The sequence below is a fragment of the Cryptomeria japonica genome, chromosome 3, assembly GCF_030272615.1.
Source record: "Cryptomeria japonica chromosome 3, Sugi_1.0, whole genome shotgun sequence".
Lineage (NCBI taxonomy): Eukaryota > Viridiplantae > Streptophyta > Pinopsida > Cupressales > Cupressaceae > Cryptomeria > Cryptomeria japonica.
Genome location: NC_081407.1, coordinates 731313123 through 731326608, shown reverse-complemented (window position 1 = coordinate 731326608; position 13486 = coordinate 731313123). Strand labels below are relative to the sequence as shown.

Genomic DNA, 13486 nt, shown 5'->3' with positions numbered 1-13486 from the left:
CATGGCGCAAAAACAAGAGTAGATCAGCTAATAAAAGTGGTATAAAGAACTAAAATCTCCACCTAGGGTCTTGAAAGTTAGTGCCATGACTTATGTTTTCTGCCTCAAAGTTTTTGGCACAGGATTAGAGTGGTTGAGCCACTTAAAATTCTGCCTTGACATGGATGAGCAATATTTCCACCCAAGGCATATGGAAAAGGTGTGTTGGTTTATGAAGTTGACAAGTGAACTTGGGCGCACTTTTTTATTGGCTAAGGCATTTCAAAATTCTCCCTACCCTTGTTGAAAAAGTGGCACAAGTACAAAGAAATTGCACCAGCAATGTGAAGATGGTTTAAGTCCTCCAAAACTTCACCCAAGTTAAAAAAGGGTGGAAAAGTAAGTCATGCACACATCTATGATGGTTTTACCATCAAATAAGTCTGCCTAGCATGTGTAAGGCAGCAATGGTCAATGGAAATTCTGCCCTGCACTAGAAACATGGCAACGACAACCAAAAATTCTGCTCAAAGTTACAAAACTTGGCATGAATCATAAGAAACTTTGCCTCAATGTTAAAAGCGGAAAAAATGGCAAATTCAAACTAAAGCTCCAGCTTGTAAGCTTGGGATTACTTTTCCAATGGTCCAACAATCAAACTATTCTGCCCCACACTATGAAAAAGTGGTATTAAAAGAACAATATTCTACCTCACAAGCTAGGCGCACTTTTATGTTGGCAAAACCATATAATAATTCTGCCTGGGTTTATGAACATGGCAACATTGATCAAAATCTCTGTTTGAATTTTTTTGACAAGCTAAGGTGCACTTTATGAGTGTCTTTGCCACATGACATCTCTGCCAAAGTGCAATGAGTGGATCTGGGCAAAAGGGGCACACAACTTTAGTGGTTTAGCCATTGACATATGAAATGGTAATTGGATGCTAGATTAATGAAAATGAAGTTACATGTAAAGACAATTACATATCGATGTTTCTAAATGAAACAATTGATAGAAATAGAAACTATCTATTACAACTAAAGAAAACTAAATATTCCCAAATGTTAATGGTCATCCTATCAATTACACCAAGTTGCCCCCTAAATTTTAGAAACTTGTTTGAGCTCAAAGACTTGGTGAGGATGTCTACAATATAATCCTCAGTTGGAACATGCTGCAACTAAATAGATCCATCTTCTACAAATTGGCGAATGAAGTGACAATGAAGCTCAACATGTTTGGTGCGCTCGTGGAAGACTGGATTCTTGGCAAGTTTCGGCACCCCTTGATTGTCACAGTACAAGTGTGAAGGACTTGCTTGAGACATTTACATGTCAGAAAGCATCTTTCGAAGCCAAACTGCCTCACATGTTGCTTTGGCAGTTCCCCAATATTTAGCTTTGCTCAAGGAAAGAGCTACCGCCTACTATTTCTTACTGGTCCATGTGACTACACCCATGCCAAGACTGAAGACATACCCAGAAATAGACTTCCTATCATCAACAAAACCTACCCAATCTAAGTCTGTAAAACCAATCAACCAAGGATCTTTGCTTCTGTTGTACAAAATGCTAAAGTCAAGTGTATCCTTCACATATCTCAGTACACGCTTCGCTGCAACCCAATGTTCTGCCTTAGGGGTTGTCATGAAGCGAGATAAGTAGTTCACAGCATAACTGAGATCAGGTCTAGTGGCTGTTAGGAAGACTGCCAACTAGTTGCCTGAATGCTGATTCATTCACCACGGCGAGTTTGATTTGGCTGATGGTTTCAGCCCTTTCTCCATTGGTGTGGATGAAGGTTTGCAATCATCCATCCTGAACTTATCGAGCAAACTCCTGACATACTTTGACTGAGAAATAAACATACTGCCACTAGTTTGCCAAACCTCTACACCGAGACAATAATGCAAAAGTCCCAAATCTGTCATATCAAAAGACTGGCACAAATTCTATTTGATTTGCTCAATCAAAAGTGTCACACTACCAGTAATGATCAAGTCATCAACATAGATGACAAGAAGAATGATCTCACTACCAGTGTTCTTGACATACAAGTTGGGATCCGAAGAACTCCTTTGAAAGCCTTGTCCAACCGAATACTAATCAATTTTTATGTACAATGCCTGAGGAGCCTGTTTGAGGCCATAGAGTGCTTTCACCAATCTACATACCTGGTGTTCTTTACCAGCAACCTTGAAACCTTGAGGTTGTGTCATATAGACTTCTTCCTCCAATTTTGAGGACAACACTCTTGACGTCCATTTGATGGACTGTCCAACCACACTATGTTGCAATGTCCAGAACCAAACAGATGGTACTCATACTTGTTGTAGGAGCAAAGGTTTCCTCATACTCAATGCCTTGTCTCTATGAGAAGCCCTTAGCTACCAACAGATACTTATCAAGACTCCCATCAGCTTTGTACTTCACTTTGTTTCCAATGGATTTCTTCCGAGGTGGAAGATCTGACAGAACCCAAGCATTCTTCTTTTGAAGACTATGATACTCAGCTTCCATAACCTTTTCCTATTCAGGTATTCCTTTTGCTTCAGAATACATCTGAGACTCATAAATATTCTGAAGATTTGCCATGAGAGCAAAATTCACTATGGTCATTTTACTCTTGCCTTTAGAAGATCTCCCCTCAACAAGTTCATCATTACAAACAAAACCAATGGTCTTTTCCCACCATTTAGGTCAACGAGGAGAAGCACCTATATCTAACGCAAAAGGATCAAGATGAGTAGGAGTGTCTGGAAGAAACTCATCGAGATGGTGATCCAGATTTTCTTGAGGAAAATTTGGTGGAACAAGATCCTATCTAGAAGATTCAACATTCTCTAGTTTAGAATCAATAGAATCCCTCCCTTCAGGTGGAGCTAAAAAGTCAAACACCCAAATCCCTAGCCTTCAAAGGCTGATCTATAGGAATCAAAACAAGAGAAGTGGGCATAAAAGGCCCTCCTTCATCAAACACAACATCTCAGTTGAATATGAGACGATCAGTGTCTATATCAATCAGCCGATAAGCCTTATGGTTGTCACTGAAGCCTGTGAACATCAATTTCTGGCTCTTGGCATCCAATTTCAATCTCTTTGCATCTGGAATTCAAACATAAGCAGTAGAGCCAAAAACTTTCAAATAGCTGATTTTGGGCTTCCTCCTAGACCAAGCTTCTTCTAGGGTCATCTTCTTAACGATTTGTGTGGGAGACCAGTTCAGAAGGTAAACAACAATGTAGACTGCTTCAACCCAAAATTTCTTTGGAACATTTCTACGCTCCAACATAGAACAGACCATTTCAGTGATTGTGCAGTTCCTCTGCTCAACAACACCGTTTTGCTGAGGGGTGTAGGGTGTAGTAAGTTGACGCTTAATGCCATGGTGTGCACAAAAGTTGGAGAAATCAATAGAACAAAATTCCCCTCCCCCATTACTTGACCTAAGAGTTTTGATGGGACATCCTGACTCTTTCAACTAAGGCCTTAAACTTCTAAAATTCAGGAAACACATCTAACTTGCTTTTAAGAAAAAACAACCACATTTTTCTACTGAAGTCATCAACAAATAACAAAAAATACATGGTGCCAGTGTTCATCGGTCCACAGACATCTACATGGACTAGCTGCAAGACCTTGGAGGCTCTCCAAACATCGCCATTTGAGAAAGGAGTCTGATGCTACTTACCAGCCTGACAAGCTCCACAAACATCATGACTCTATGACTAAATCTCGAGTAACCCAACAACCAAACCCTCCCGAGCCAACTGAGAGAGATAGTGAACATTTAGGTGCCCATACAGCTAATGTCAAAGTGTGTTGATGGATGAACTCTTTGCTGCCATAGCATGCTCGTGAGAATCACCAATGTCGACAAGTCTGTAAAGACTATGATCCTCAAGGCCAATAGCAACTATAGTGTGAGTTTCCACGTAAACAATGCTGCACTTGTGTGCATTGAAGACGACATCCAACTTCGAAGAATGGCGCATAATTGGACTGATAGAGAGAAGGTTTAGTTCCATGCCTAGAACATAGTATACATTGAGAAATATCAAATTTCTCCCACCAGAGTGAATTTGAATGTTGCCCTTGCCAACAACAGTATACTCTTCTCCCCCTCTAAAGATCATAGAATCTCTGAATGGCATGTATTTTGTGAACCAATCCCGTTGATGAGTGAAATGTCGAGAAGCTCCAGAATCGATGTACCAGACAGATGATTTAACATGGTCTGCTGGTCTTTTGGCCATAAAATCATAAAAAGTGGACTCCTTCTGCTCAGTATGCTCTGCAACATGGGCCTTCTGTTGAGACCCTCCTTGCTTTGATTGCTCAAATGCCAATCGTTTCTTGCAATCTTTCTTCATATGACCATACTTGTGACAATAATTGCACATAATATTCTTCTTGGGGTTCTTCTGAGATTTTACTTGTCCTTTCTGCTGGAAGGACTTACCTTTGCCCTTTTCTAAGGCTTTGGCAATGAATGCCTGTTCAATGGAGGATGTGCTAGTGTTGTTGTCAAACTGTTGTTTCCATCTATCTTGTTGCACAAGCTTGTTGCAAAGGTTAGGAAACTTGAGATCAACACTAGTGGAGGTAATATTGAGCGTCTCAATAAAATGCTCGTAGGACCGAGGTAGACACTTAAGTGTGATCACCACCATGTCTTCTTCCTCCATTTTGCGACCAATAGCTTCCATCTGATCGTGTATATCCTTGATCTTCGTAAGATGCTCGTGCAAAGACATTTTATCGTCCATCATAATGGAAAATAGCATGTTCTTCAAAAACAACGCTCGACTTTTATCTGATTTTTCATGGAGATCCTTCAAACGAGTCCAGATCTCTACAGCTATCTTGCCAAACAACACTTGAGGCAATTGATCATTCGATGATTGATAATTTGATGAGCATTACCACTTCTTGATTGCACTCATCAAACTTGTCCTGATCTTTTCCTACTGCCGAGGGACAAGCAATCTTACCCAGAACAATCTAGTCAAGGCACCGATACTCAAATATTGTTAGCATAAGCTATTTCCACATGCTGTAAATTGTAATTACAACCGTTAAATTTTTTACTGCTTTCCAACATAATGTTTGTCAAAGACGCCATCCTGCACGCTTCCCAAAGCGCGAAACACATGTGGCTACAAACTTTAAAAACAAGTCAGAAACTAACAAAGTTTGTGTGCACAGATTCCAAGGCGCTACAAAACATTGTTGAACAAGTCAAAAACAGTGAAAAAAAATTAGCACGAGACTTGAGGTAAAAAGCGATGAAAGGCTAATATTCTAATTTCCCTAAAAAAATCAGCACTCTATTGGCACAAATCCCAATGCACAAATTTCGAGATGCAAAAACCATAGGTCGAACAAATCAGACCCAAGTTATATATATATATATATATATAGACAAAAACGTTCAGCAAAGGAATCTGAAAAATTCCAGCTTTTAGGGCTAAGGATACAACAAAACCCTAGGTCGTGTGTTAAAAAATGCAAGTAGAAACCCATGAAATTCTCAAAAATACCCATCTACAAAACTCATGGAAAGCTTTTTCCACAAAAGCCCTAGTCATAGATGAAAGTTCATGCAGAGCCGGCCACAAATTTTGTTGCAACAAAACCCAGCGCACAAAAAATGCGAGGAGAAACACAAAGGTCATCGGTGCGGCAAAAACACAAATTGAGAAAGCCACCAAACTCATCAGAGGAGCAAACACTAAAAATCGTGTCACAATTCTTAGTCCCGTCGCAGTAATAAACAAAGAAAAAAAATGGCCGTATTTTTTTTTGTTTAAACACAGACCCCCACACAACGAAGAAACCCTTAGATTCACTGTAAAAAATGGCACGATTTGCAAAAACGCGCCATGGAAAAAAGCACATGAAAACAGAACGATTGACAACTTCAGAAACCCTTCAAAAATAGTGCGAAAATAATCCACGATTTGTAGCAAAGCAACCACTTTCAAAAATACAAAAAACCAAAGTTTTGATTTGTGCACCCACAAAAAAAGATTTCAAAACATGATTTTTATTTCAAAAAAAATTCAAAAAACAAACTGAAAAATCTTTAGGAAGATTTTTGACGAATTTTATAAAAACCCACTCTAATACCATGAAATGGTAATTGGATGCTAGATTAATGAAAACGAAGTTACATATAAAGACAATTACATATCAATGAAAGGTTACACACAGATCAAAGAGGACCTAGACAATCTAAAGAAACTTGGAAGACAACTCTTTTAGCATAGTTTATCTGGTAAGTTTACAGCCCCTGCTACAGCGAAGGGCAGCTTTTCAATCACATATAAACCATACCTCTGCTTGATGTTAGTGTTCATCCCAGAGTTAAAAGAGTTGAACTCAGTGTAAACTCAGCAAGGTGATTTTTTACCCAAAATTGGACTTTGACTCAAACTTGGCACCTAGAACTAGCATAGACACAACAAATTGAAAAAACCATGAAATGTAGAGATTTTTAAGGATTCAAAACTTGTATCATGCACCCTCCAGAAAAAAAACTTTAAAGACACAATAAACTAATTAAATAGAAACTACTTTGATCACATACACAAGTATACATTGACCATATGAGCATAAATGCTGATTTCAGCTTAAGGAAACAACATTTTAAACATATAAAAGATGTGAAGTGTTAAAGGTGTACAAAACTCGTGGATTATGATATCCATCAAAAACAGAAATGACGATGTGAAGTATGAACTATGGTGGAAAGGAGCTTATATCCCTCAGCCTAGCATTACTTAGTATGGCATTTGACTTGGCAAACTAGAAGTATAAATGTAATTTAATTGCTATAAACTTAATTGGAAAAAAAAAATAAAAAAAGGAAAAATTAAAATGTTGCTCTTCCGGCCAACATGGCCCAAAAAGATTCACTTTTTTGTTTTTCAATACGAATTGCGAGTAGTGCCCCCAGTGGGATCAAGGGGCAATGCCCTTTGTGGGAGACTAGGGGCAATGCTCCTAGAGGGGTCGAAGGGCAGCATTTGCACTTGTACCACTATTTCAACCTACTCGCCTCAAGTCTTGCGGAGTCTTGGCAAGTCCTAGGAAATCTTGTAAAACCGGTTCATCCATGTAACCATGGGTTTTCTCTCACAGTAGGCAGCAAAATAGGGTTTCTGTAACTTACAACTAAAGACCTTACAGTGGTACGTGATAACTATTTCACATGCTTCACCATGTCTCTATTTCCAAGCATATATCACTAGTCATGAATAGCTAGAACAAAGAAATTTCCAAGCAAGTTTCAGCCATTTCTAAGAAGAATATAGTATGTGTTGCAGCCTTCTTCATTGCAGTCTTTTATGGTGGCTTCCCTACTTCCATTGCTAAATTTTACCAAGTCTCATGCTCGGGTTTCAACATTTTCAGTACTTACACTAGGCAATGGTGTTTTAGTTTGCTGATCAGAAAAAAACAATTAGTTTCAATGTTAACAAAACCCTTGGTTTTATTTCTCAGCTTTAAGATGGATCCATCATGGTTAGGGTTTTGTAACTCTTCAGAATATCTAGTGGATTTCAAATCAAAAGTTCTTTCAGAATCATGATGGCTACTCTAGCAAATTGCTAACTTTTGCAACAAGTGATTTCAGTAGTGTCAAGTTTCAGGTAGCAAATAAAAGACCTACATTTAGGCAGCTTTAGTTACTTTTATTTTACTAGTTGTTTTAGAATAGATTTTCTCTAAAGTTCCTTCCTTTCCACTTTTTCTGCAAGTTTTGGAGGATTTGCTTTAAAACATTTCTTTTGGAATATTTATGTATTATTCTTAAATCCCTAAAAAACATAGTAATTGTAACCTACAAATATGTGCCTTAGGCACAAGTATTCTTAATGGTAGTCGATGCTACACCTGTGCTATATAAAATAATGTTCAATTTGCTTATTATTTGTCCACATTTATTATGTTGATAATTTCATAAAAAAAAATTTAAATAGATTGTACTAAATCAAGCTTTGTATTTGTGGCTTTGGATTTGACTGAGCTTTTTATAAATTGAAATCATGTATTGTATTCCTCCAATCATTGTTTGCATTGAATAGTTGATCTCTATTTTAGCCAGATAAAAAGTGTTGTTTTTGTGTTTAGGTAGTAGTTTCTTTCATTCAATATAGGAAAACCTTGCCTGCAAAACATGGTAGTTAACAATCTAGTGGATGTATCAAAGCAAAAATATAGGCACTTAATTATTTTCATTTATGCAAATCTCTTTGTGAATCTTGTATAGTGTGATATTTGCATATCTTGTTTACAGTTTTTAGTTTAGGGTCGATTTAGCTTATAGTTGTAGGTTTAGACAAATCTCAAAGGGCTGTCCCTCCTAATTTGAGGAGAGTTTCTACCCCACACTATTTTATTTTGTGTTATCTAACTTATCTTAAAAATAACAAATTAAAATGCTACAATGTTGTTCTAATAGTTAAAGAAGGTCCAAAACAATGGGTTATCAAGGGGGATTTGAATGTGCTAATCAAGGAATTGTTGGTTTTTTATCATCAACTAAAAGAGGTTTTGCATTTTTGTATTGATTTGAGAATGGTGTTCAAAAATTTACTTGTCACTGATACTTACAGCAAGATAAAGTTTACCAGTGCTCTCACATTCCCTTTGTTGGAACACAAGGTGGTCAGTAGGGCTGCTAAGTGAACGGAAATCATCCATGATGTAAAATTTCAACAGCTGGACAATTATAAAGAGAGCCGAACCCTCTCAAACTAGTGGTGAGATTCTGGCAGTGGAACTGACAAAAGTTTTTTTAATAGTGCAAAAGTCGCCACAAGAGGAGCTGTAGGTTTGGGAGTCACTCAGCAATGACTTGGGACTTCTGGTTCTTTTGTTTCGCATCAATCAATCTGTGGGTTGGATGGTTAAAATATATTTTATTTATATAGTTTTCTGTTAAGGTCTGTAGTGCTCTAGTTGTTTCAGTTGTTTATTGTTGTCATAATTTATAATGTCACTTTTTCAAGAGTCAGTGCAAAATAGAACCTTCAAATAATCAGTTCCAAAGAACTAGCTGAAGCAACGTTTCTGTCCATCAAAAGGAGGTCCCATGGAAAATTAGATAACCAAATCTAAGAAGAAAGAGACTTACCACTTTCAGAAAATACTAGACATGAACCCAAGCTTTCTTCATACTCGCCTCTCTGGACAAAATAAAATTTGATACCATGAGGATACAAGGATAGACATACAACAACACTATCAGTCAGAAAATTCATCAATGGCATCCAACCTTTTATGGGACCCACAATGCAACAATACAATTGTTAAACTGAATTTTTTGCTAAACTATTTTTTATGATATAAAAGAATTACACATAAATTTGACACAACTGAAACACAAGACATACGATTATGTAATAACAAATGTAACATGCTCCAAATCCAAAAATAGAAATACTGTTTCATATTGAACAATATATTATATCATTCAAACTTTTTTTTTGTTGTTGTCGAGGTATCCCCATGGCCCAGCCCATCACCGATTAACGGGGCGAGCTGAGGCGAGACTTATCCCTGGGGTGTGGGTAAGGGCCCATACATTACACACACCATATAAACACCGGGTTCAGAAGTCGAATTCGAGACCATTGGGGAGAAAACCCACTGCCCAAGACAACTCCCCTACCCATCGCAGGTTTTATATCATTCAAACTTATTTATAGAAAAGCATGGCAAATTTTTTATCCATGATCTCCTACTCTCATTAATTCACCAACATTAGAACAATTGAAAATAAGCATTCATTATATGCATAAAAATCAGGAACAATTGAAAATAAGCAAGTTTATTTCAATCCTTTTGTTTGCAGATGATGTCATATTTCCTTGTCATCAGAAGAGCCACTGTGACATTATAAAGCTCTTGCAGTCTCCACCAGTCCAAGCGGATCTAAGACAAGCTTGTCACAGCTAGATCATGATCTTAAATGTTACTGAAGAAGCAACAGAATAACGGCTTCTCCTTATAGACCAAACCAATAAAGATGGTTAATTATTACATAACAAAAGTGCAATTATTGGGGGCCCAGTTCAGGTTACATCCAGTAATAGAACATCAGAGGGGGTAGTTACATCCAGCAATAGAAGATCAGAGAGAATGCTTCCATTGTTGCTTTCAAAGAGAGCATTTTAGAGGCACTCTTGTAGGATGTATACCCCCAGCACAGTGGGCATCCATAATAAGTTCCAAACCATTTATTATAGTTGGAGTTTACCTGAAAAGATGAATTGAGCGCTCACCTCTATGTTTCACAACCATAGTTAAAATTATCTCCCACCTCTTGAAGAGTTCAATGCATAGAGATAGATTCTAGAAAAGGCAGTGATGCAGAAGCATCCAGGGGCGTAAGAGCAATCTTGCATCACCAAGAATATTTTAATTTTATTTTATGTAAATGTTTAGTTGGTAATGTTTTAGGTGAATAAATTATGTAATAAGACCTAAATATTTAATAAAATATTGGAGTCCTAAGGTTTCAGCTTTATTGGGAGTAGAAAGGCACATGCTCAGAATATTCCATTTTGGCGTCCAATATGAGAGTAGAAAGAAACTTTCCTTCCATAGTCCTTCATGTTGAAACTTGTCGTTTTATGCATTTCAAATTTGTGCACCCAAGTACGCTTGCCTATTTCGAGTCCCGAGAAAGTTATGGAAGTTTCTAATTTGACTGGTTGCGATGGAGGCGGCCATGTGCAGTTCAAGAGGAGAAATTAATGGAATTTTCTAAATTTATGGGCAGTCTCCTTATCTTGGCATGGGATTTTGGAGGTTGTTTCCAACTCATGGTTTTGAGAAACAATAGTAGTTTTCCCTCCATTACATCTCTATAAATTGGGAGCCAGAGTTAGCAATTGAAGATTTTTGCAAGTTGGACTTTGAGGAGCAAGTTGAAGAGCAGAAATCAGATTTGAGTGTGGTGTTTCTGCTGTAGTTCTTGCTTGTAGGTGTTACTAATTTTTAAATCAAATTTCAGATTTTTATGTGAAGCCAAGAAGGCTGAAATTTTTTATTTTCGGATTGGCATTGTAATCTCATTTTCAGGAAATCAAAAGAAAAGATGCATTTTGTCTTGCATTTTCCTATTAGTTTCTTTGTCGAATTTGTGACTTGATTTGTGAGGGAGAGTCTTCCTGCATCAGGCAGATATCCAAGTCATAGTACAAAAACTCAACATACTAGCAAGGCAAAACCACCCCTCATTCCCATTTGTGGCTACCATCCCAAAAAGAGGCTTGCTCTGCTTTTAGAAAGGAAAAATTAAAAATTGTTTTGGAGCCATGTTTTCCATGGATGGTATTTGTAGAATATTAGTATGGATTTGTAATTTACAAGGTTGCATGGGTACGGGGGTACTCGGAGACGTTGGAGACTGGTACCGATACCGGTATGGATATTTTTTCAAAATAGGAGACGGGGGTACTTGGAGACGCCAATTTTTTTTTAAATATAATTTAATGATTTATAGAAAATCTGAAAATATAATGGCATTGAACTTTCAAAACAAGAATTAACATTCACTTTGAAGTTTAAGTACACAAATGTGAAATGAGTCGAATCAAAATGTCACACAAATGTCTGAAAATGGGGCTCACGTCAGTGGTTTTTGCTTTTGCCCATGCATCGCGTCAAACTTTTTGACTTTTACGTGTTATATTTAGGGTGGAGACCGGAGGGTTCGTTGACGTGGAGTCTCCTATGTGTAGAGACGTCTCCTGATGGGTCTCTGGTACGGGAGACGCGTACCAGTCTCCAGTACGCGTTCTAGGGGGGTGGGTACGGGTACCCATGCAACACAAGTAATTTATAATCATAATACACACAACACTGTGATGTGCAATGAACTTGTTTTGTAATCTATAAATGAAGGAAAAACTACTTATGAATTCCATAAATTCAGTTTTATCCATTTTTTAATGCATTATATTATGATTTTAAGTGCTTTTTAATTCAGAAAATTTTGCCAAGTCTTTCCCAAGTGCCAAGTTTGAATCAAATTATAGGCCTGCTGAGTTTTAGGCAATTCTAAGTTTTTGAACAAAAATCCATATAAAACATTATGAGATAATTCACTACACTTTCACCCACAATCAATAAAATTCAAGAGGACAGCCAAAAAATATATACTACTTTGAATAGTGGTTTCTTAAATATAATGTACCTAATCATTCAAATTTTATGAGCATGGCATATTTAAAAGAAGTAGAAAAACAAATACCAAGGGGCATATTGATATATTTTTGCTATTTTTTTTTAGCAAATTTGTTTGTGAAAGTTTTTGACATGATTTTTAGATTTTGTTAGCAATTATCAAACTCAAACTACTACAAAGAGAAAAATAAAAATAAAAAGGTTATGATGGAGATGGCTCCCCATAGATAAGCCTTATTGATTGAATTGAAATGGAATCGAGGATACTCCATGTTAGGAGCTTGTGCTAATATATAGCATTCCCTGATTTGGATTTATTTACTGCTTATTCACTACACTACCAATCACCATAATATACAACTAAGGAATAGTACATACCATAGTAAGGAAACTTGCTGAGTATTCACCAATTTTTTTGTTGGCAAATTTTTTGCATGGTTAACTCAACTTGCTAAAAATATTGAAAAACATGCCTAATGCACTAAAAATACTTCGCCATTGCATGCCCTTGCATTCAAAATTTCAAAGAAACGAGACTCGGACTCGGCGCAGACTCGGTAAGGCTGACCTGACTCGGGACTCGGCAAAAAATCGATAGGACTCGGCAAAAACTCAGCAGAACTCGGCAAAAAAACCAATTTCTAGTGATTTTTGCCTAGAGCGAGTCCTGGAGAGTCACGAGTCCCTGAGACTCGGCTAGGGTCACTCGGCTCGGGACTCGCCAGGACAGTCCTAGTGAGTCCTGGAACTATGATTCAAATATACACACAAACAACTACAAAGGCCTTTTGTGTTTTTTTATGCCTTTTGTGTTTTGTTTATTGTTTTTTCAGACTTCCTAATGTTCCTAGGATGTCCTCACAACTGTAAATCACAACTAATCAATGTAAATTATGATTGTTTAATGTAAATTGCAACCATTTTTGCAGACTTTCTTTGATATGTTTTGGTTTTACAGGCTCTTGTAGAATTCCCTTGCTTGACACCTGTTGTGACCATTTCACACATCGCCCCATCGCAAATGGGGACCCCCTCTTTTTTGCTTGTTTTTCGCTTGTTTTCGCTTTCGTTTTTAGGGTTTTGTTAGTCAGTTAGTTGTCTGGATTTAGGGCTAAGCCTTAGGGTTTTAAATTTTGCCTTTTCAAGCCAAAATCCAGTCGTTTGAGAGAGCTTTTGAGCTTCTTTTCTAGAATGCAAATTTTGAATGCAATAAATTCGCCAAAATGGTCTAATTTTTCAATTGGAATGTTCATGCAGAGCTTAAATTTGTCTAAGTGTTGACCGTCAATGTGAATTTTTGT

At 37.3% G+C, this 13486-nt stretch overlaps 1 protein-coding gene across 1 annotated transcript in view; it reads right to left on the bottom strand.

The window, feature by feature from the left end:
• Positions 1-13486, bottom strand: part of LOC131046551 (uncharacterized) — a 99811-nt gene that overhangs the window by 26062 nt on the left and 60263 nt on the right. The window contains exon 5 of the mRNA XM_057980312.2: positions 9127-9178. Within this exon, the coding sequence (XP_057836295.1) occupies positions 9127-9178 (52 nt within the window). The remainder of the gene's footprint in view (positions 1-9126; positions 9179-13486) is intronic.